The sequence below is a fragment of the Mytilus californianus genome, unplaced genomic scaffold (assembly GCF_021869535.1).
Source record: "Mytilus californianus isolate M0D057914Y unplaced genomic scaffold, xbMytCali1.0.p SCAF_3, whole genome shotgun sequence".
NCBI classification, from domain to species: Eukaryota; Metazoa; Mollusca; class Bivalvia; order Mytilida; family Mytilidae; genus Mytilus; species Mytilus californianus.
Window position 1 is genome coordinate 74,237,643 of NW_026262679.1, and position 25,503 is coordinate 74,263,145.

The 25,503-nt window shown below is 32.6% G+C and overlaps 2 protein-coding genes across 4 annotated transcripts in view; both read left to right on the forward strand.

Annotated features, from left to right (window-relative positions):
• The window catches only part of LOC127735075 (uncharacterized), a 104,337-nt gene extending 102,712 nt beyond the window's left edge, over window positions 1-1,625 (forward strand). For all 3 annotated transcript variants that reach the window (XM_052245166.1, XM_052245167.1, XM_052245168.1), the window contains one exon: window positions 779-1,625. In XM_052245166.1, the coding sequence (XP_052101126.1) occupies window positions 779-1,528 (750 nt within the window). In that variant the 3' untranslated portion in view covers window positions 1,529-1,625. The remainder of the gene's footprint in view (window positions 1-778) is intronic.
• Window positions 1,626-13,975: 12,350 nt separating this feature from the next.
• On the forward strand, window positions 13,976-24,912 carry LOC127735078 (ileal sodium/bile acid cotransporter-like). The gene is made up of 4 exons (XM_052245172.1): window positions 13,976-14,018; window positions 15,794-16,213; window positions 16,562-16,766; window positions 24,370-24,912. The coding sequence occupies exons 2-4, from the start codon at window positions 15,813-15,815 to the stop codon at window positions 24,832-24,834; spliced, it is 1,071 nt and encodes a 356-aa protein (XP_052101132.1). The 5' UTR covers window positions 13,976-14,018; window positions 15,794-15,812; the 3' UTR covers window positions 24,835-24,912.
• The last annotated feature ends 591 nt before the right edge of the window (window positions 24,913-25,503 follow it).

A 25,503-nucleotide genomic window follows, 5' to 3' on the forward strand; every position in this document is an offset into this window, starting at 1 on the left:
TAGTCAAGGTGTTTGGTACCATCTTAATCTGTAAAATTTGTTATATATATTGTAGTGTCAACTGACAAAACTTTGTGGTTTTGATAAACCGTACATCAGGTTATTCTTACATCTAGTTATGTTCACAGTTTGGATCTTCGATATGGTAGTCTACTTCGCTGTGCTCATTATTCTTCTTTATACTTATATATCTGAAAGATTCAACCCCCAAGTTCAAGTTCATTTAAAAAAGATTTAAAAAATTACTTGTTGGAACAATAAGAAGCAGTGTAATATATTATATGAATATTTGCACACACTTCAATTTTGTTGAGGAAATCTGAATTATGTCAATAGATACTGTATGAATTTTACCTGTTTTAAAAAAAAGTATATTCATATTCATGATTTTTTTCTTATTTGTGTGTTCATTTTTGATAATTTTGTATTTCTTTGTTTGTTATATTTCAATGTTTTTCGTGAGAGCCTCAGGGAAGACTAGTTTTATAACTTATTGTGTTACCCTCTTTAAATAAAGAATTATTGTTATGATATATTATTATTATTATTATTATTATTAATATTATTCTTATTCATGTTTCATTGTCTTGTACAATGCATTTAAATGTTCACTGTAAAATGTCTACTGCTAAAAATTAGACCCGATTTCTGGATACTGGTATTAAAATAAATTTCCAGAGAAAAATCTCTTTCTTGAGGGTACATGCCATTTCAGCATAATTATAGGGTTCAACATGACTTTCTTACGTGTACATTTAAACTTGCATATCTTTCTCAGGATGAAGAAGTTAAGAGGAAGCTTGAAAAGCCTAAAGAAAAGAAGAAAAGGCCAGTTAATGAATTAAATATCAATGGCCTCCCTCCAGCCCTTGTGGAGATGATGGAAGATGCAGATGACAACAATTTTATGGGTGATATTGAAACTGGTGGACTTATGACTGCAGGAGATGATAGCATGGACCTTTTTACTGATGAAGATTCTCAGGGTGACAGTGAGGGCCTTGAAAAGGAGGATAAATCAACAACAAGAAGGAGTGAACAAGAAACTTTAGAAGCAGCAAGAGATACACTAAAACTAGGAACTATTAATGTTTTAACAAAGGAAAAAGTAATGAAAGACTTGTCAGCACAGAGAAGGAGACATTCTTCTATATCAAGTTTGTCTAGTATTCAGAGTTTGGGATCAACAAGATCAAGTTCTCTTCCTGGGTTTATGAGAACACTCACAAGGAAATATCAATCACCTGTCAAAAAGCGAACAGTAAGAAAAGCTGAAAATGATTCCGATATATCAAGTGCAGATCTTTTGGATGAGGAATTTTTATCTCAGGAATCAAGACAAACTATACAAATGTTTTCAAATGTGCAGTCAAGTTTTCTAGATCTATCTGAAAGACACATTGACTCTGCTTCAAAACGTGTCAGAATTGATTCATTACCTAATAGTCCAAATATATCACAATTAACACCGTCATTGTCACCACAGAAAAAGACCAGAGTGAAAAAGAAATTTGTATCAGGGTTTTAATACTTACTGATTTTAACATAATATATATATTTTAATGATATATTTGTAAGCAATCCAGTTTTTTTTTAATTATATAAATAAAATTTATCCTACTGAACTCATTCTTACTAAATCAATATTTATAGTGACAGATTTTCTTTATTTAGACCTTGATTTTTTATATTATTTTTCATGATAATATGCATACCAAAATTATTGATAAATAGGACTTTTCCATTCCTATTCTTTCCTTGCCTTGATGGCGGTAGTCTGTTGGCTCCTTAAGGAGTGCACATTTCTCAGTTGGTTGGATATGTGAGTGTTTGCAGTGAAATATCAGATTTCAATGAACCTATTATTTTAACTTGCTAAATAAAACTTTACAACAACGATGAAGAAAAGATGAATTAGTCAAAAGTATGACTAAATTTTATCATAGATATAGATATAGAGTTTGATTCCACAGGAATTTGATAAAAAAGTAAACTGCTTTGGTGGTTTCAAGGTAGCATGCTCTCCTCAATTTATGTCAAACCACAGACTTTGAGGTAGGGACTTAGCACTTCTCCAGTAAGCACACAACATTTATGAGAAAGACTTGTTTGCTCAGGGTCAGAATGATGTATTGGGGTAAGGTCACATGTCTACCTGTGGACTTAACCTTGTGAACTAATGCTTTAAAAAAATCTGGTTCAGAGTGTTAGTCTAATACAAAGCAGGGTTCAAATTCATAACACATTAACATATTTCAATACTGGTATGCACGTGATATTTGCCACTGGATGTTAAACACATACATCATCATCATCATCATCATAATACAAAGTGTTACATGAACATATATTTGGCATCAAGCTTTTTATGCTAATACTACTAAAGAAGATAACAAGTCCAGAAATTGTCCTTTAAATCTGTCTTATTGGCTATAAAGGTTACAATTATGCTACTGTTGTTTAATCACTGTCTGTATCAGTTTGCAAATTTATAGTTTGAAGTAATACTAGAGATTTTTTGTTGTTTTTCTATATATAAAATTAAGGAAATGTGTTATGATTGACGATGAGACAACTTTCTATTAAAGTCCACAGAACAAAGATGTGAGCTATTAAAGGTCACCAGATGACCTTCAACAATACTTAATATAGTAAGCTGTAAAAGGCTCCAGGATTACAAAATATAAAACTATTCAAAGGAGAAAACCAACAGCCTGTTTTATACTACAACAATAAACATAATGGTTGTTCTCTGTATTTCAAAAGGTCATGTATTCCTGTTCCGCTGGTACTTATGACTTTGCTGTCTGAAGTATGTCATGATTTCTTATCAGCAGGTTAAGTACTTTGAGCATGCTTTCAATAACTGCAAGCATTTTTCATACGATATGATATTGATTATTTTTATTGTGTATCCCTGTACTACCAGTATTTATCAACTACTATATGAACTACAGTAAAAGACAGTAGAGTGTAGGATGTCATGATTTCTTGTCACCAGGTTAAGTAGATAGAGCATGGTTTCAATAACTGCAAGCAATCTTCATAAGATATAAATTTGATTAATTTTTTAATCTTTTTTCTTTTATATATGAATTAAATTTATCTTACAAAAGTATTTGCAGGGTTCAAACTCACAACCTCCTGAGTTTTTCTGACATTTTCCTGTACTGATTATTATTATTGTATGTACTTTTATGTACATTTTGTTGGTCTATTGATCGATATTTAAAAATGATGCGGGTTTAGATCAATAAAAAACAAGTTCAACCCTTTTACATATTCATTTGCCTGTCCAAAAACAAAAACCTAATCAGTGGTTGTATTTTGGTGTATCTTAAAGGGGACATCTGTGACCTAATGATCTAAGTAGCCCAACAACCACTGTAATACTAGTCTGTTGACACTGAGGTTGTGAGTTTGAACCCTGCACGTAGAAGGTGCATTCAACTCCAATTTTAATTGACTAGAATTTTCAGTTTTCCTGCCAAAGGTCGTTGTTCTGTCCAAGCACTGAAGGCTTCCTCCAGCATTAAAAAGATACTGCCACAAAATAGCCAAAAGTGCTGTAAGTGGCTTTAAACAACAACCAATGATATCTTAAACGTTTTCTGTTAATTGAAGAATATGGTATTGATGGTTTTTAATTGACCGCAAAAAATTTTGCTGTCGAATATTGGTATGACGTTGTCGTCGTCGTCGTTGTCGTCCGAAGACATATTGGTTTTCGCACTCTTAACTTTAGTTTAAGTGAATGGATCTCTATGAAATTTAACCATAAGGTTCAATACCACAAAAGTAAGGTTGGGATTGATTTTGGGGGTTATGGTACCAACAGTTAAGGAATAAGGGGCCAAAAATAAGCATTTTTGTAACTTCCAGACATAACTTGTGTGTTAGTGTATGGATCTCTCTGACATTGTACCACAAGGTTCCATATAACAAAGGGAATGCTGGGATTGATTTTGGGGGTAATTGCCTCAAAATTTTAGGAATTAGGGGCCAAAAAAGGGGCAAAAAACAAGCATTTTTCTAGTTTCATGACAATAACTTGTGTGTAAGTGTATGGATCTTTCTGAAATTGTACTACAAGGTTCCATATCACAAAGGGAAAGCTGGAATTGAGTTTGGGGGTAATTGCCCAAAATGTTTAGGAATAAGGGGCCAAAAAGTGACCAAAAATAAGCATTTTTCTAGTTTCCAGACAATAACTTGTGTTCAAGTGTATGGATCTCTCTGAAATTGTACTGCAAGGTACCATACCACAAAGGGAAGGCTGGGATTGATTTTCGGGGGGTAATTGCCTCAAAATTTTAGGAATTAGGGGCAAAAAAACAAGCATTTTTCTAGTTTCAGGACAATAACGTGTGTGTAAGTGTATGGATCTTTATGAAATTGTACTACAAGGTTCCATATCACAAAGGGAAAGCTGGGTTTGAGTTTGGGGGTAATTGCCCTAAATGTTTAGGAATTTGGGGCCAAAAAGGGGCCAAAAACAAGCATTTTTCTAGTTTCCAGACAATAACTTGTGTTCAAGTGTATGGATCTCTCTGAAATTGTACTGCAAGGTACCATACCACAAAGGGAAGGCTGGGATTCATAAGGGGGTTCAAAAAATTTGGGGGGGATTTTTTTTTCCTTTTTTTTTTTTTTTTTTCTTTAAAATTTTCCATTTTAAATTGGTTATTTCTGATTTATATATAAAAGCAAATAATAATGATATGGTTTGAATAGGTAAATTAAGAATTTTTAAGTTCTTAGACCACATTCATTATGTGTCAGAAACCTATGCTGTGTCAAATATTTAATCACAATCCAAATCCAGTGCTGTATCAAGCTTGAATATTGTGTCCATACTTGCCCCAACTGTTCAGGGTTCGACCTCTGCGGTCGTATCAAGCTGCGCCCAGCGGAGCATTTTATTATTAATAGCAATTCTCTGTAACCACCAAGCTAGTTGTGGCACGCTAAGTCTCAGATTTTCTTGAAAGTTTGTTAGTTGATAGCTATCAGAAATATGGTGATGAAAAATTTGTATATGTTCCCATTGCCATGTTTATGGGTTCCTTTGGATTTTGGCTCAAAATTACAAATATTGATTTAGAAAAATGACCTACATCAAGCAGTTGTCATGCATGCATTTCAATTTTGATGAATATTGTAACATTTGTTTATTAAAATATAAAGTTTAATTGGTTAAAATAAAAGGTAAAATCAATAAAATAAAAAAGGGGGAAATATAAAGGAGTTTTATTGTATTCAAGAAGGCAAATTATAGGCATTTTGCATGGACTAATTACACACTTTTGTATCCCCATCGTTTGATAATGAGGTTATCAATGTACTATATCGCTCACGGATGCCAATGAAATATCTCCTAAACAGTGACAGATAGGGGTAAAGTTGGACCCAAAGGACAAAGTTTATCAATGATCTAGACCTTTTGTCTTTTTATTGGATTTTACCAGAAATGTTAAAAAAAAATTTCTTCAGATATTTCCATCAAATCATTACCTTTAGATTTTATTAAATGCTATTTAGCTTTCGTTTCGAAGTGTTTGTGAAGAATGTATAACACCGTACTTTAATTGTATTATTTATAGGATTCATTGCTGCTTCTGAGATGTTGCGTGGCATTGGAACGTTTAAACGCACCAAATTTAAACCGGAATTATTTCTATGTACATGTGTATATATGAAATTTCTTCTAAGCATTTTGACGGTCCTTTCGAAAATGGCAGCCAGCTGATCATGTGTGACACTGGGGATCAATTTGGAATGGCATATAATACCTATGTTACAATTTTCGTTGAAAATCCTAGCAAAACAAGATGATTCTCATATTTGCCATTTATATGGTGATTTTTTTATATAAAAGTTCAGTTTTTACAGCACATTAAACACCGCTTATCAAAAGGTTTATTGGGAAAACTGAAAGATAATGAATTCTTACAGATAGTGAACAAATTTGATATATTGTGTTTAAATGAATGTTGGGTAAAATGTCCGGAAGAATTCGACATATTGGGTAAAGGAAAAAGAATACATAGTCAGGGCAAAATGCAACGGGGAAGGTGTTATTGTGTTTTAAAAAAATGGTTAAACCCTTTTATTAAATTTGTAAAGAGCTGTGTTGATTGTATGATTTGGTTCAAAATTGATAAAACTATTTTGTGTGATAATTCTGATCAATATATATGCATCCGTATAAAAATGTGTACTATCGTAAATATGACATTGATGTATTTGATAACATGCAAGAACATATAGAACTTTTCAGTAACATCGGTAATGTGGTCGTTATAGGTGATGTATAAAGTCGCAGTCGTGTAGGTCAAGAACCCGACACCATAACAGGTGATGTTATAGACAAACAATTACAAGACAACATTTCATTCATTAATGTTGCGTGGAAGAATTGAATAAACGTTTGAAAGATATTTTTGAACAATATACAAAGTCAGAAGTAAAATACAAAGTACAATGTGACTCCTGCCTTACAAGTAGTAAAACACGTGTCCAAAAAGACGATAAACCATGGTTTACAGACGAATGTAAAAGTTTATATAGAGACTATCAACGAGCTATGGTGAATTTTAACAGATACCGGTCGAGTGAAAATAGACTACGTTTTAATTTAGCCAAACAAAGATACTAACGATTGGAAAATCAACTGAAAAGACAGTATAAAAATCAACAGGGGACGTGTTGTCTTAATTACGAAAAAAACAATTCAAAACGATTTTACAGAAAATTTAAAAAGCGCAAAATAACATCTCATCCAAACACTTACTGTGGAAGATTTTGAAAAAAAAAAACATTTTAAAAACTTGATTTCGAAAGATGTCACTAAAGAGGATCAGCATAGGAATACTACCCCAAATGCCGTATATGGAGATTAGACTCTCCATTCACAGAATCAGAACTTGAAATTTCTATAAAGATTTTGGGGAGGAGGATTTTGAAAATGAATATCGTATCCACTGAATAAAATAAGCATGCGTAGCAAAAGAGAGGTGAAGGATACCAAAGGGACATTCAAACTCATAAGTCAAAAATAAAACTGACAATGCCATGGCTAAAACAGATAAAAATTAGTAGCCAATCCGCGAAAAATCATCCTCGTCCCCAAAAATATATACTTCTTGAAGTTGATATACCCTCATGTAGACTTGATACAAGTGCTACAATTGTAAAATTATTATTGCCAATATGCCAGAAATAGAACAGAACAGAAATTCATTTGATATGCTGTTACAGCTGTGTCCCAAAGTATTGAAGTTTTTATATTTCTATTTAGATATTATATATTTTTATATTTTAGACAAACCAGAATGGACAATCCCACAGACATGACAGATGGACAAGGAGAATGCACCTTATCGCTAATTAGTCCAATCCGGAAAAACAGTCACTTGGGTCAAGTGTAGCTAAAACGAAGGTCATCATTAACGAGCTGAGGGAGGAAAAATGTTAGAACGCGAACATTTAAATGCTTTGTTTGAAGTAGAATTACAACTGGATTGAGCTCTCTGTCTAATTATAAGTGTAGTATTTAAGTGCTTTGCATTGAGCACAGTTTATTGTTATGCAAATGCATTTTTTGTAAAATTGAGATTCATAAATAGACAACCATGTCTACATATGAACAACTGTAAGGTAAGATCATTGAAATTGTCAGTACAAGGAATTATTGAAGCAGCATCCACAGAACACAAGTAGTTAAAGGGAGATTAAAGCATTTTTTTAACATTTTAAACAAACTTTTTGCATCCAGATAGCCAAATAAAAAAAAACAAATTGAAATATACCAAACATTGCTACCTGGAATATGATGCTTGATGGTTTTGTCACACTTTCTTAACCATCTTTACTGCTTACTGAAGAGTCTTGAGCGCAACTGGTCATTCATTCATACATATGGACGAAACTAACAAGGCTTAGTCAATTCCCAAAATTATCTTTCATTGTTCAACATTTATCTTTCATTTGTTAACTTCTTAGTTTTTGTTAATGTTAATTACCAGATTACAGCACTGTATATTTTTATACCACAACAAAACTGCATCCTACAGCATGTACAGGTTTCATTTATATTTATATCCACATAACAAAAGCCTTGAAACAAGAATAATTCTGCAATACTTTTTTATTTCAAATAATACAGATTCATAGTTCATATTTCTTTAAGTCTACACTATTTATCACAATTTATTTCTAGAAATTAAGAATCATAAACAAATAAATTGGATATACCATGTTATTAAAATTATTTCATACTGGTCAATTTTTCTTTTATATAACTTCAACCAGGCCCTGGAGAGTCTAAGAAAAAAGACATTTTCAAAGAAAGAACTAAAATACATGTATAATACAACAGGAGTGTACTTTCTAAATGTAGCCTCATGTGCATGCCAGGTATTATCATCACTTTGAACTATTAGACATCTTTTAAGAAACAATTTTGAACATTTAAACAAAATCTTTCACTTATGGTACTGGGATGATCCTTAACTATTTTACATTTCTAAGTAAGAAATGACCACCACAATGAACATAAATAGAACCATTATACACACAAGAAGAACATACATAAGGTTCTCATAAACCATCTTGCATATTTAAATCCCACAATGCAGAAATGCAGCTAATGTGTTCCTCTGCTTATTTTGAGTTTTAGCTTTTATCTAAAAGCAAAGTAGTGGAACATATTTTAACAGAATCATTTGGTAATCCGTATAACATGTACAAATAGTGTCTCCTCCATGACAATCTTGAACATAAAAATCAAATATTGAATAACCGACACAGCAAATTTTTAGTGTTTAGTACTGGTCTGATATTCCGGATGGCTGTCACTGTGGAACACAGTTTAACATAAAACACTATGGGGGGGGGGGGACTTTTTTGTCAGAAAACAGTGTCAAACATTCAAACATACTATCCACACTGATCTGTGTCCACATTTGTTCATATAGTAAAATATATGACGATTGTTTTAACCATGAAACTATGTTATCTCTTTTTTGACATTTAGGGACATCACAAAGCCGAAAATATTGAGAAAGTTCACCTAAGCTTTTTAAAACGTATATTGAAAGTTAAAACATCTACTGTTAATTATATGGTATATAGTGAGTTGGGTCTGGGACTATTATAAGTTAGTATAATAGTCCCAGGTTGGGTAGATACCCTTTGTACATAGAGAGATATTGCAGAATGCTTAAATATTGGTGTAAATTACTAAACACAGATAACTGTATTTTACATTCTTGCTACCAAGAAATGTTAGAAAGATAAAACTTCGTGATAAACAAAACTGGGCATGTGAAATAAGAAACATATTATTTCGTTATGGTTGTTAAAATGTATGGTTACACCAAAATGTTATTAATATTGATTTGTTTTGCAAGAAATTGTTAATAGAATGAAAGGTAGTTTTGTGACTGAAATGAATGCTTTTTTCAATGAGTCCTCAAAGTGTCAATTTTATAGATATATACACGATCCAGATAAACTATGTGTATAAGGCATATGTTTGTAGATATAGATTGTCTGCAAAATGTCTTAACATTGAAACCGGGAAATTTTGTAATATTGAAAGAGAAAACAGGTTTGTAATATTTGTGATAAAAATCTTATTGAAGATGAATACCATTATATTTTAGTATGTGACAAATATTTTGATATAAGGAACAAATATATAAAACCATTTTTTGGAAAAAAAACATCTTATTATAAATTTATACAATTATTGTCTGTTCATAATATTAAAGAGCTTAACAATATAGGTAAATACCTTTATTTAGCTGATAAGATTCGTTATTCATAAATCAATGCTTATATTTCATTATTTATATTATTTGTTGTCATTCTCCGCCGATGATTCAATGATTCAAACTGTTTGTAATTGTAAAACGTATATGTAATTAATCACTGATGCTATTATTATATCTATATATGTAAATTCTATAAGCTGTATTGTTTTGAATAAAAGACAATTATTGTTATCAATTTTAAATATCATAATCCACCTAATTTAATTTCGGTAAAATCCATGAACAGAAGTCGGTTTCTTAAAATTTGTGATTCTTTTTTACTAAAGACTTTTTTTTATCGAAAACTTGATAGTGGGAATTAATTTGGAATACCATATTATACCTAGATATAAATCGTTGTTAAAATCCTATCACATAAAGATTCAAATCATATCTTTTAAAAACCTAAGTTTTTACCACATGTTCCACCAATTTTCACATGCCATAAATTTGAAGTCCCCGAAACCAATTTAGACAAGTTTGAGCTTTCTAAAAAGCTGTGGACTGCTTCGCTCTATCCTAATTTAAGGTAATATGTGTGCATGTGGTTGTTGATTTAGTATTGGAAATGTGGTATTTTTAGATAGTGATTGATATAAAATGGATGTCTTAGACTTGGAATATCAATTTTTGTATATATATTAAGATGAACTTTTCTGAAATTTTCAACTGGCTGTTCATTGTTTAGTTGTCAATGTGTTTTTGTGGAGTGTGGTTTTCTAGTTCTTTCAGCTGGTCATTGACTTGTGGTTTTGATTGCTAGTTCTGTATATGATTTATTTAGATATATATGAATATTTAGGTATGTTGATTAAGAGTAACATGATTTCGAGTGATGAAGACAATAACAATTAAAACCAAGGCATTTACAAATAGACGCGACTCTGGAGGTGTGCCTTGATTGGCAGAAGTTATAAAATACAGATAATGCATTTTTGTAAACATTGTATAGGAACATTGTTTAGCAAAACAAATCGTGCATATTGCAGATTAACAAAGCAAATAAACACATATTAACAATTGATATATCAATATTGATTTTCAGTGTGCAATATATGCATGATAAAACGAACAAGAATTAATAACAGTTGATCGGAACTGAAATACACATAGTTAATTTTCCGGCATTTGATGTCTTATCCTGAGACGAGAAAAGTCTGTAATTCTTTATCTCATTTAAGCCAATAACTGTTGCTGTATCTCAGCCGCATCATAAAGCAACCAATCAGAATATATATGTGATAAGTAATTATTTCAAGATGGCGTGTATATCGACTGAAACTAAAAGCTGCGCACCGTGATGCAAAGCAAATAGCATGTTATACCTTAGGCACTGGCTACGATTACCCGCAATAAGTAACAATAAGAAATAATTATTGTTACTTCCGAGACTAATTGCCGAAATGTATTTTCCGACAGAGACCCGATTTCATACGGAAATTGCAGGTAACAATAATATCATGTTTTACTGTTACCAGCAAAATTTTACATTTGCAAATTATGCTTTTTTATGTGGAGTATCGGTATACTTTGTACTATCTTCGTGTCACTGTCCCGTATATGTTGTTTTCTATAGAGTGTCTACATGCCATTTTGTTTTTCTTTGTTGACATAGTTGTTTGTTTTTATAGTGATTAATATTATAACACAATGTTGACTGCTGTACCCCAATTTTTGACACTTTTACCTATTATGTCTGTTTGTATTGCTCACACTTTGTTTTTAATATCATAGAATTTTATGTGACTGTCATACAAGTGAGAGGTTTAGCTAGCTATAACACCAGGTTTAATCCACCGTTTTATTCATAAGGAGATGCCTGTACTAAGTCAGGAATATGACAGTTGTTTTCCATTCGTTTGATTTGTTTGAGCTTTTGATTTTCCCATTTGTTAAGGGACTTGCCGTATTAAATTTCCTTGGAGTTCTGTTTTTTTTTTTGTTATTTTACTTTTTACATATTTGAACAAATTTACATGAATAGAAATTTATTTATTGAACATAGCAATGATAAATTCAAAGCACGTTTATACATATTTAGAATTCTTTTAGCTATTCATTTTGTTGGCACTGCCTTCACATTCGGTGTGTAGCCTTATGTAGCATTTTGATGCCAACACATTTCAGATGGTGTTACTCCAGACATACGTCGCAAACTATAGATCCATATAATTTATATGCACGTCTATACCGCACACTAAATAGTTCCTTTCTGCTATGTCCTTCTTCAGTGATATCGTGGTTTTTTCTTAAGAAATTCCAACTCATTGTAAACATACTTTTTGACCAGATTGATATTAATGTTCTCGTTGAACTAGAACAAATTCTTCCTCTGAATAGTGAGTTGTTTTAATCGACCCCCTATGGAAAAAGTGAACGCCATATTGGTCAATACGTCAGGACCCGGTTGTTCATCTCTCGGTTTTAAAATATAACCCTTGGTTAAATATAACCCAGGGTTAAATCTTTTAACTGAGGGTTACGTTACAACTTCTTTTTATACCTTGGTTACGATACCCATGGTTAAATTTTCATTGAATGTTCATATTTATCAAAATAAGAATCATGAACACTTTTCTCCGGTCCTAGAAAAACTGTCTGGTCAATAAATATGATTTCTTATCAAAACAATACGCTTTTCGGCGTCTAAGTTCATTAAATAGAACAACAACAACGCGGACGTGACAGAGATCATCTATTGTTTGAAAACAAGCGTTGATCGTAAATTATTTGATTATCTAGATAAATACATTATCTTACTAAAAAATGTTTAATTTTGCTGCATAAATTTGTTTATTAACATAGAAGATGACAGGGTAAAAATAATTATATCTTATTGTTACTTTTTGCCAGTGCCTCCTTCCGAGACCAATTCCAATTGCCGAAGTACATTCCAGGACAGAGACACGATTTTATACGGAAATTGCAGGTAATAATAATATAATTTTTTATTGTTACCTGCAGTTAATTTACCCCAATAAAACTATTCAGGCAGGCAACATATGTAAATGCACGTTCTGTCCTCGAAAAACCCTCTCTCCCTTTTCCCCCCTAAAAAACCAATTGGTTGTCCCCTAATAGGACGTACATATTTCCCCATGCAACAATGGAAAAGTGAACGCTGAAGAAGTCCGTGGTTGTATTTATATAGTTCCTGTCTGCCATATTATTGTTTTTCGTTTTTTTGTTTTTAGCAAATATCAGGCTGTTGGTTTTCTCTTTATAATTGTTTCACGTTTTGTCATGTCAGTGCCTTTTTAACCGGATTTCCAAAGGCAAATTTCGGTTATTAATTTGGTGATGTACGGCGGGCGGTCTTGCACAGGGTAGGTTGGGCGGGCTTCTGCCAAACAGTGTCCGTGCAATAACTTGAAAACGCTTTGACGAAATCTTTTCAAATTTAGATATTTTGTTTCCTGTGACAAAATGAAGGTCGAGTTTGATTTTCACGATTTAAGATTATATCTTTGTTGAGTTTGAGACCTTTAAACAGCTAAAAGCGATACTTTGATTTTGGCCCTTCTATTTCTGAACCCTACAATAAATCATTTATTTTTATTACTTGATCCTGTTTGGGGGTCCAGTTTTGCAAATATCATTTTTATGGAGGAAAATCTGGTTTGCTGTCAATCTGACAGCTTCTTGTTATAGATACCTATATGTTTTAGACTTTACTCATTAATACAATAACGTATTGTTGTTTACATCCTCGCCCATTGGTTTCTGATAGATTCATACCACATCTCTTTATTTTTATACAATGTTTTATTTTGAAAATTCCTCTAACAATAAACAAACCGGCAATCTCGAAAACTTGGTTGTGGAAAAAAGAAAGATTGTGGGAAATAATAATCTTGTTCAAGACTGGATGAAAATTATTATTGTGACCCACATAACGCAAGAAATAAATGAAATATACAAATAATTCGGCCAAGTAATTGGTGGAAATGTACATTCCGTCCTCGAAAAATCCTCCTGCCAACTTCCTCTCCCCTAAAAAAAACAAACAGTCGTTACCTAATTGTACGTACAAACTTCCCCTTTCAACCAAGGACAAGTTACCGCTTACGAAACTATATTGAATTAAATTGTATCGATATTGGCGTACCATACTACTGAAGTGCATTATTATTTTCATATTGATTATCCCCCTTTATATAAAATTGGCAGACGACTTTTTCATTTTTAGACCTATAAAAGGTAAGATTTGACTGATAAATATGTATAACTTTTAAATATCATTATGTTAAGTTAACTCAATAGTTTAATGACTTCTGAGATAGACATTGTCATGTTTTAAATTAAAATGAATGGTATTATATTTATATAATGATTTGAAGGTTATTATTAAGTTCGCAAAGCACGTGCTTAATGTTATGTTAACTTATTCATGTTATATAAAAAAAATTAACATCAAAATTTAATCACATTTCTGATAATAATATTGATGGTTAATATAAAGAGTTATTGAAACGTTTAAGCTTAATATATGAAAATATCAACTATGATATTCAGTAGTAATTAATTATCTATAAATACTGGAAGTAAACTAAGGTGTGCAAAGCAAGACAATTTCAATACCAACAATATATTTGTAGGGTAACATTTTAGATATAAAAAAAAGGCGCAGAAGATACCAAAAAAAAGACAATCTTAAAATGAAAAAAAAATCAAAGAGAAACCAACAACACTATGGTAAAAAATATTTCATAGAAAACCAAAAAGACTGGGCAACACGAACCGCATTTGAAACCTGGAAATATATGTGTTTATGAAGTCGATTTTAATATTTTTACAAGAATAAATTGAAGAAATAAACGGATTATAGTAATTTTAAAAACAGAAATTGAACTTTATTTCTTAAATGATAAACTATTCTATCTTACCTTCTATACACTTTTAGGAATATCATTGGTCAAAAGAGAACACGTGGAAACCCTGTTATATTCAATATGGGGTTAGTGGGCATGTTTTTATTTTTGATATACGGTTAATAGTGGTGTTTCGTCCCTTTATAAATACAACACGGCGTTGAGGAAAAATATGAAACGTTTCGCCCGGACCGCAGATGAAGAAATTGATGATGCTCGATTGAAAATAAATGCAGAAAACATATTAAAAGCTAACAGGTTGTTATTGTTGGCATTTGTTTTTGTATATATCGAATATATTGTATAAGGTCACTGGTAGCACACTTTGTGATTAATATTATCACGATTATATGTACAAGCCGTAAAACATAAGTAATTGTTTTTGGCTATATTGTATATAGAAAAGAGAGAGGATCGACTGAACATTTAAACGGTTCGATTTAAGTTATCGATTCTATTTTTACAATATTTCACAAAGAATTCACGGTTCACAAATATGCAAATTATTTATTCAGTGTACTTACGACACATTCGGTTTATTTTAAGATTATATGGTAAAGGTACACGTACCCATAATAGACCATCCAAATCTAATTATTGTTATCATATATTCATTTTAAATATGATATAATCTAAAATAAAAACTCTTCAAAGATACCAGGCTTATGATTTGCTACGCCAGACATGGCGCGGTTTCGAAAACATAAGACTCACCAGTGGCGCTCGAACCAAGACAAGTAGAAAGCTAAATCAAATACGAAATTGAAAAGCACTGAAAAAAGAAAAATAAATTGTGCAAAATGAAGCTAATTAAGGCTATCTTTGCCTGCAGTTAGAAAAACATAAGTATTTCAAATAATTGTTACCATTTTACCAACGCTAAAATTACAGACAAAAACATTGAATAAACATATCAATGACATTTCATATCCACACAAGGACTATACTGACTATTAGGCTGGTGATACCCTCGGGGACGAAACGTCCACCAGCAGTGGCATGGACCCAGTGGTTGTAAAAACTCATCAAAGTTACCAGGCCTATGATTTGACTCACGTTTCGTTTACATAACATGCATAAGACTCATCAGTATTTGTATTTCAGAAATCTTCATAATCTAGCGATGGATGAACCACGGATGTTCCAAATCATTCAGAATACCAGTATAAGTAATATACATCCTCTAAATGAAACAGTATTTAATGAAACCATTACATCAACGTCACAGTCGCCTCTTAAAACAGCTGCCGATTTCAGTGTTAAGATTACACTTATACTTGTAATGCTTGGAATGGGTAATACTGTTGAAATAAAGATTCTTATTGGTCACCTCAAAAGGCCAATTGGAATCGCTATTGGAATGCTCTCGCAGTTTGTTGTTCTTCCAGCTGTTACATTTGGTCTTGCGCATGCTCTTCAGCTACCACCAATACCAGCACTTGGCATGCTTGTGATTGGATGTTGCCCAGGAGGTACTACTACAAATGTCTTTTCTTACTGGACAGATGGAGATGTAGCTCTCAGGTATGTATTAATCTTATCATAGTGTAAAACGATCGTGCAAAAAATCGCATCCTTAAAATTCTACACGGATATACACTTTATTTTTAAATAATACATTTTAGTATTTTTTGTATTTTTGCTTTCCATGTTTTCATTGAATTACACAAACTGACAGTATAAAGCACTATATAAATTGTTGGAACAAAAGGAATTTACTGAACAAAGAAAATACGTTGATATGATTTGAAATACAAACACACGTGCTATTCATTTACCAATCCATACAGTTTTATAATTTCAAAAAATCTGGACGAAATTATTTTTGAATTAATAACAAATTCATGAATACGATTGCTCATTTTATTTCAGCATTTCTATGACAGCTGTATCAACAGTTCTTGCCATGGGTATGTTGCCATTAAACCTCCTTATCTACAGCAGGAGCTGGACAGATCAACCTTTGATCATACCATACGTTAACATACTTATATCTTTTGGACTTACATTAGGACCGGCTCTTCTTGGAATCTTCATCAGATGGAAATTCTCAAAGGTTGCTGATGTTCTCGTCAAGGTATGATCATACTACTTTTATGTTCTTTAGGTTATGCATCATAAACTCATCGTAGATACCAGGATAAAAATTCATATATGACTGATGATTCTAAATGTTTTTTAGAAAGGGATACATGTTCCCATTATGTATGGTTGAGAAACACTTATTTATATTTTACCCTGGTGAATAAGAATCTTATAAATGGGTTCCCACTGGGCTGTCTATTTTGATATCTAAAAGGATATCTCTGCATTTATTGAAAAATAGTCAACGGCTAAAATAAAAATGTAGAAAAGGATTTTGTGCAAGCTATTTAATCATACGTCAAAATATTTATATTTTTCGGTATTGCCATTGTATAATGGAACTTACGTTGTATTTACTGAAGAAGAGCTCCTACCACGGTTATCTTTTACCCACAACAATATAATAAGGCAAAACATCATCACTTTGGTATTGGTACAATAATATTTGATAGTTATATATCTTACAAACTAGGAATCGTTCAATATAATTGACTTTGAACTCTCCAGGTAGTGATTTTTATGCCAGTTTATTTCATTTGATTTCACATTCAGATATATTGATGATGTTCTTTCCATTAACAATCCAAAATTTTCTGATAGAGTTCCATTAATATATCCTCCAGAACTAGAAATTAAAGAAACAACAGACACGGCTTCCTCCGCCTCATTTTTAGACTTATACCTCGAATTTGACATAAGCGGTAATCTCAGTACCAGAATCTATGAAAAATGAGACGTTTTTAATTTTGAAATTATAAATTTCCTCCACCTTAAAAGCAATATACCAACCTCACCTGAATATGGGATATATATTTCCCAACTCATTTGGTATTCAAGAGTTTTGTATTCTTGTCTCTCATTGCTTATGTAGAATTTACAAAACGTCACCAGTGTCTGAGTAGAAAGGTGATGAACCAGGGTTATGTCATGGAACGTCTCGCCCTTTTTCTTAAAAAGTTCATCGGAAGATACCAAGACCTTGTTGATAAATATTCCGTATCAACTTCAAAAATAATACATGATGGTCTTGAAGTATAGATTCTAGCTATATAGGTACTGACGTTGTTTATCATCTTAATTACGTGTTATAGTGTTCTTTTTATTTGTCTTTGTATATTTTTAACCTTCACTGTTTAGTCCTTTTTGTAATATACTTTTGGCGTGGCTCGGTATTTATACATCCCGATATTGTATTATTGTGCTATGGTCATTTTTGTATTCTTGTCTCTCATTGCTTATGTACTTTGTCTATAGAGTGTCTACATGCCATTTTGTTTTTCTTTGTTGAAATAGTTTTTTTTTTGTAATTAAATTCATAACACAATGTTGACTGCTGTACCCCAATTTTTTACATTTTTACCTATTATGTATGTTTGTTTTGCTTACACATTGTTGTCAATATAATGGAATTCTATACGACTGTAATAAGTGAGAGGTTTAGCTAGCTATAAAACCAGCTTTAAACCACCATTTTCTTCATAAGGAAATACCTGTACCAAGTCAGGAATATGACATTTGTTTTCCATTCGTTTGATGTGTTTGAGCTTTTGATTTTGCCATTTGATAAAGGACTTTCCGTTTTGAATTTTCCTTGGAGTTCGGTTTTTGTGTTATTTTACTTTTATCTGATAGACTGTTGCACGTCTGTATTGACATGAATTATCATTGATATGGTCATAATTATAAATTAACTGTTTACAAAAGTTGGAATTTTTCGAAATACTAAGTATTTTCTACCCCAGGAATAGATTACCTTAGCTGTATTTGGCAAAACCTTTCGGAATTTTTGGTCCTCAATGCTCTACATCTTTGTGGTCGATACCACTGCTGGTAGAGAGTTTCTCATCGAGAGTATCACCAGTCCAGTAGTCAGCACTTCTTTGTTGACATGAATTGTCATTGATATGGTCTTCATTATAAATTAACTGTTTACAAAACTTAAATTTTTCCGAAATACTAAGGATTGTATACCGCAGGAATAGATTACCTTAGCTGTATTTTGCAAAACTTTTTGGAAATTTTGGGCCCCCAATGCTCTTCAACTTCGTACATTATTTGACCTTTTTAACTTTTGTTATTCGAGTGCCACTGATAAATCTTTTGTAAACGAAACGCGCGTTAGGCGTACAAATTTTAATCCTGGTATCTATGATGAGTTTATTGTACTTTATTTGATCTTTTAACCTTTGATTCGAGCGTCACTGGTGAGTCTTTTGTAGACGAAAACGCCCGTCTGAGCCTACACAATTTGTGTCTTGGTATCTATGACGATTTTATTAAAAGGAACACTTTCGTAAGCTATGTAAACATATTTATACAAGATACGAGTCAATGAAACGTTCTGCCGTATTATTAAGAGTGCGTATTAGAGATCTGAAAGGGTGTTTTTTTTATTTTATTAAAAGATTTAAATTAAATGTAAAATAGTGAAAAAAGAATTAAACATATTTTTTGGTTTCCGCCGCAGACTTTTATTTGTTATTTAGTGAATTTGACCAGTTAACATGTATGTATACACCCTGAAAAATATGCGGCCATCCTTAGCTAAAATTAGTGGAATATTAATCAAAATGTTTTGTGATGGGGTTTAAAAATATCGCTAAAATACAGTGTGAATTAGTATTATTTATTCTCATAAGAGACTTGATTTCCTTTTTGAAAAGTAATAACTGTACTTTTATGTATAGTACATTTGACCTAGAGGGAAGTTAGGAACTGTGAGATTATATGACGAATTTGAAATTGCAACTTTTGTTTCGTCATCAACGAATATATCTGGTAGTATAATTTTTTATAATGATAAAAGAACTTTCAACAGAAAAAAATCGCTTAAATATATTTTATTATGAAAAGTAAACAATATAACAATAGCAGCAAATTAAAATAACACTCGGTAACAAATCATTATGTCAAAAGGGACATATATAGTATACGGTAACAATGTTTCTACATGTTTATGTCGCTTGAAGGCCACTAGATGTTTTTTCCGTTTTGAATTAAGATGAATCTGAGTCAAGGACTTCATCATTGAATAACAAATATTAAGCTGTTAAAATTGTTGTATTAAATATGCATCAAACTTTGATCATATAATATCCTGTATAACACTTCTTTTAATATCGCGTACCCTGTGTCACACCCATGTTTGTAAGAACTGAGAAAGTACACGGTAAAATGTATAGTGCATATGCTATACAAACCCTCGATCGATATCAGTTCTCGGTTCTACGGTTCTATGACTGATATTGATTAAACTGGATTATTCGGCATGCGATATACCGTCCACAATTCCATGAACTGAAACTATCCCATTTTAGTCTAAATACCATAAGCGATTCGACCGCATTCAAAGCCGATAGACTAATTCAGGGAATATCGACAGTCTTGTTTCATGCATTGGTTACAACAGTGATTTGCCAATGTTCAAATCTCATATAAATACAAACCAAGGTTATTAAAAATAGCATAAACTACAAAAAAAGCGAGACTGATATGCATCGACATGGTAAGCGTCTCCTGCTATGCATGCGTCATACACCATGCGATTTCACTGATTGTGTTACAGGAGCACCCAAGTTTAATAAAATTGCACGAACTTTGTTCTTATGTTGTGCTGTTACACCACTGTCCCATGTTAGGTAGAGGGTTGAGCGCTCACATACATTATGTGCCTGCCCCAAGTCAGGAGCTTGTAGTTCAGTGGTTGTCGTTGGTTCATATCTGTCATATTAGTTTTTCGTTAATTGTTTTGTTATAAATTAGGCCGTTAGTTTTCTCAATTGAATTTCATATTTTTTATGTTGGGACCTTTTATAGCCGACTACGGTATGGCCTTTTTCTCATTGTTGAAAGCTGTTCGGTTGCCTATAATTGCTTACATCCACTTCATTTTAACTTTGGTGAATAGTTGTCTCATTGGCAATCATACCATATCTCCTTATTTTTATATTAACGTATTAATTGAATACGTAAACGCCATACGATCGGCCAGATGGTATGTTACTGCTGAGAAATAGGAAATGGAAGAAATGAAAGTTAAAATCGCCACGTTTGTCATATATTCCAGTTTGATTGATTGATTGTTGGTTGCATAACGTCCAGTGGCAAATATTTCATGCATATTCAGGATGAGAACAAATTAACAATAAATACAAAAGGTAGGTTCTGTAATAGGGGCGTCCGGGATTAAGGTCGGAGAAATTTAGACTGCCACGGGAAATGAGGGTATATTAGATAGGGACAGAAATTTAGTCTTGCAACAGGTCACCTACGGACCCCTCAAAGAGTTGTTGCAAGGGTTCTTAACGTGCAAAGAGCGTGGCACTCTCTCTACACGAGGCATCGGATTTAACGTCACCATTCTGACCGGACGTGGCTGCAATTTTGTACATCCCGCACAGCTAAAACGGACGCCCCACTTTGGCGAGGGTTTTATTGCCGGTCGGAGGAAGACCAATGGTGACCATACTTCTATTCCCCAGTCACCCTTGGGGGTTATTCTAGTTTGAATTCGACCATCTGTGTCAATATCAAGATATGACGTAGACCTATTAGTTTCGGTAGTTTCCTTATTCTCAAGTTCACTGAGATATAATAGATGCAAGCACTCACTGAAATGTGGGTAAATGAGTGACAGGCCATCATATGAGTAAAAAAACTTGTCGGCCATTATGGTTTCACAATTAGTACCCACTGGAATACCGACTGTCTTTATACAAATATGTTTTCGATCATAGAGTCTAGAATTTTGATGATATTATCTTCGGTGTATTTGTTGTCGGAATAAGTGTGGTTTTTCATCATTTGTTTTAGTCCTTAAGCAAGAAATTTTTAATTACCATTCACATTTTTTGTAGTAAATGCACTGTTTAACGAGAAGGTGTAATCGTCTTTTCAATTGAGCAGAGGGAAATGCAGTGTTGAGCTAAGAAATTGTTTTTGATCTTACTGAAAAATTGTAAAGACTTCTGATTCATCACTGATTGAATATTCCTCATCACCATATTTCTGTAGCCCATCTTTTTCCTGTAAAGAGAATTATAGTACAAACCTGAGAAAGATGTTCAGTGGTGATTTTCTAAAATTTCCTCTTTCGTGAATAACGTAGGTTAAATGTGGGAGGGACTCTTAAGATTTTTTTTCTGAATTCTACAGATCTTAAGTTAGACGTTCCAAATAAAGATTTTTGCATATATGTAACACTCAGAAACGTGTCCTTCCCCCCAAACGTGTCCGATTCCCCCAAACGTGTCCACATGACGTCACTGAACTGCAAAACATGTCCTTATGTAAAAGGGCGCCAAAGCGTGTCATTTGTATAAACACCCAAACGTGCCCAATACCCCAAACGTGTCCAATCCCCCAAACGTGTCCATATCAAGCTTAATTTTTTTCCTTTACTGGAACTATCATTCGTGTCCATATTATAAATTTGGTTATTGCTTTTTCATTAACGTATACTCATTTTACTATTTCATTAAAAAAATAGAAATAAATTACTTTATGTCTTTTTTTAACCGGCAGTATAATCTGGGTAAAAGTGCCAATATGTTCGGCTATGTTGGATGTAAATGTAAGCAGCCATGCTCAGTTAATTTGTAGATATTAAATCAAATATCTCGTGTAGGGAGAATGTCACTCTCTCTGCGCATTAAAACCTGTGTAGCAATTCACTCTTTCATGGTGCCATCAGTTGTATTTTGGAAGGCAACATTCTTTTTTTTTTAATTTCCGCAACTTTTATTTAAAACGGCCTCTTACATAACGGAGATTGAAGTAGTTTCTTACTGAAGTCATAAAAAAATTGATTGTTACTGGCTCTTAAATTTTTAGATTAAAACCCCAACTAGTGTTAATCCCGAATAACCGTAAAAATTTAGGCCTAATCCTAAATTCCCGGTATGATAATAAAACCTATGTACAGTATTTATTGTTAACATGATATCGTTCAAATAATGCATGAAATATTTGGCACTGGACGTTATGTCTCTTGTTTGTGTGTCTTTAGTGATGCTCGAAACCTAAAATTTATTAAAAAACCTGATAAACAGTAAACTTTTGATTTGAAGAGTTTTTAAAATACCAGAACTGTTGAAAAAAGGGAAGTCAATTCTGCGGAAAGCCCGCCGTGCAATATTCGGTTTAATATAAAAGGCATCATCAGAATTTATTAGTACAAAATAATTCACTTGGTAAACGATTAATTCAACTGTACTAAAATTATTTGTATGTTCGCTCTAAATCAGAATGCAATACTTGCAACTTGCATTTCAGTCAAAAGTTAATTCATATGTTACAGATTAAATTTGCAATTATGATAATCATTAACAACCGGCATTGAACAAACTATTGATAATAAATGACCACTTCATCAACTGTGCATGTCCCCCATCATAGAATTGCCGTAAACGTTATTGATGTCATTTGTATATGTATTAGCGCTAAAAGACGTGAGACGTTCTGGCGTTTAACAGTGGACACGTTTTGGCGAAAAACAATTATCGGACACGTTTGGGGGTTATGAAATCGGACACGTTTGGGCAATATTGAATATAACGGACACGTTTGGGGAGAATGGACACGTTTGGGGGAATCGGACACGTTTGGGGGGATGGACACGTTTGGGAGTGTTACATATATATACACAATATTGTTTGGGTCTTTGTCTGATGGAACAACAACATATTTGTTGTGTAGGGAGAATAAAGCATCCACATCCCCGGGCTTTTTGAAATGTTTAGGATCGTTAGTATTGGTGGAAAATTCTTCTCAAACTGCATCAAATTCATGCAAAAGTCACGTTTGTAAAACATGTGTTAGCCAGATATGTTTGGTTGTGTTTAGGTTCAGTTTAAATTTAAATAGTCCCGATGATACTTGCCTTAACAGGTGACTCAATTCCGTTTTTTTCTTGTTGTAGAATTTCAGTTCGTCTATAGATAGTAAGCGTTTCCTGCTTAATGGTCATTACTTTTCATGTAATACAAATTACATTATTATATAGTGTGTAAGGGGTCATCTAACTTGCCGTTATAGCGTATATACTGTGGTAGTCTTCTCTTTATCTGCTAGAACAGATTTGTGAGAAAAGAATATAAAAGGTATTAACACAAATATCGAACTCCAAGGTAAATTCTAAAGTACATAAATCCAGACAAAATCAAATGCTCGACTACATCAACCACCTGTCAGTAATATCGTCATTGTGAAACATGCACTTGTATACCGGATAGATAGATAATGCCACAGGTTGAGTGATGGACAGGTATGTTTCAACTCAAGGCTTGAATGCATATCGACATAAGAACATCTAACATCATCAATGACATAACAAAATATGGGAAAACAAAGAAAATCCTACTTCAGCTAATTAAAACAATTCCATTAATACTCTTTATAGAAGTATAAATATATACATTCGAGTAACAGAAACTCCAAAACCGACAATAAATCAATGTATTGTAGATAAAAGTTATGTTGGAAACAAAATATTCGTGACAATAAAAAAAAATATTTTTAATACGTGACAAATCAATCTTTTGTAAGAAGAAGCTTTTAGTGAATAGTTTTAATATTGTTATTTCATGTTTTTTCAGATTGGATCTGTGGCAGGTGCATTAGCAATACTATTGCTTCTTACTTTACTTAGTATACAATATCCCTTCATGTATCATTCAACATGGAGGATATATATTGGTACACTAATTCTCCCGTTTGCTGGTTTTCTTTTCGGGTACCTAGTAGCGCTACTTCTACGCCAGGATCACGTGAGATGTAGGACAATTGCCTTGGAGACGGGTATACAAAATTTCCCGCTTTGTATGAGCTTGTTAACGTTGACATATTCCAATGACGTGTTTGCAGAAATTTCTCTGTTTCCATTACTTTATGGTGTAACATGTATACTTTGTAGCTTAGTCTTTTTAGGAATTTATAGGTTAGTGGAAAGAATGAAACTATATAGAAAATATAAGAAAAGTTCAAGTACAGAGACACCCGAGGACAAAGCTGTCAACTCCGCTTTGGAAATTAAATCCGACAATGTAGAGATACGTGTATAGCAGGAAATGCATTATCGATGAAATTTGAATCTCAATTCATATTATTTGACGCCTAGATCAAATACATATTTATATGTGTTTTGTATTAATTTTCTCATAACAATTTTAATATCTTTATTTCAGTTTATTCGCAGGAGTATTCGTCACAGCATTTTGCACACATTCTATAGCATAGGTAGAACTGATAAACCCAGTATAAAAAAAAGGAGATGTGGTATGATTGCCAATGAGACAACTATCCACCAGAGTTCAAATGAAGTGAATGAAAGCAATTATTGGCAACCGTGCGGCCTTAAAAAATACCGTAAGTCAGCTGTAAAAGGCCCCGGCATGAAAAATGTGAAACAATTCAAACGAGAAAACTAAAGGCCGAATTTATAACAAAACTATTTACGAAAAACAAATAATTACATATATGGGAAGTTGATTTACGACTTTATAAAAAGACACGGATTAATTTTTTTTCGTCCACAATAGTTACGTTGATTAAATCGGCCAACGTTTTTGTCCCATTGTTAGCTTTGAAATATAATGATGTCGTCACAACAAATATGAGACACGAAGTTTTTCCTTTCATATTTGTGTTGCCAACCTTTTTGTGAAGTTTATTAGAAAACTACTGAAATTGGTATTATCCTTAAAATAAGATGTCAATGAAATTAATATACT

Excerpts from the sequence above, each read along its gene's own strand:
- LOC127735078 (XM_052245172.1), top strand. The coding sequence starts at position 15,813 with ATGGATGAACCACGGATGTTCCAAATCATTCAGAATACCAGTATAAGT. Across the intron at positions 16,214-16,561 it reads GATGGAGATGTAGCTCTCAG|CATTTCTATGACAGCTGTAT; the intron begins GTATGTATTAAT and ends ATTTTATTTCAG. Across the intron at positions 16,767-24,369 it reads TTGCTGATGTTCTCGTCAAG|ATTGGATCTGTGGCAGGTGC; the intron begins GTATGATCATAC and ends ATGTTTTTTCAG.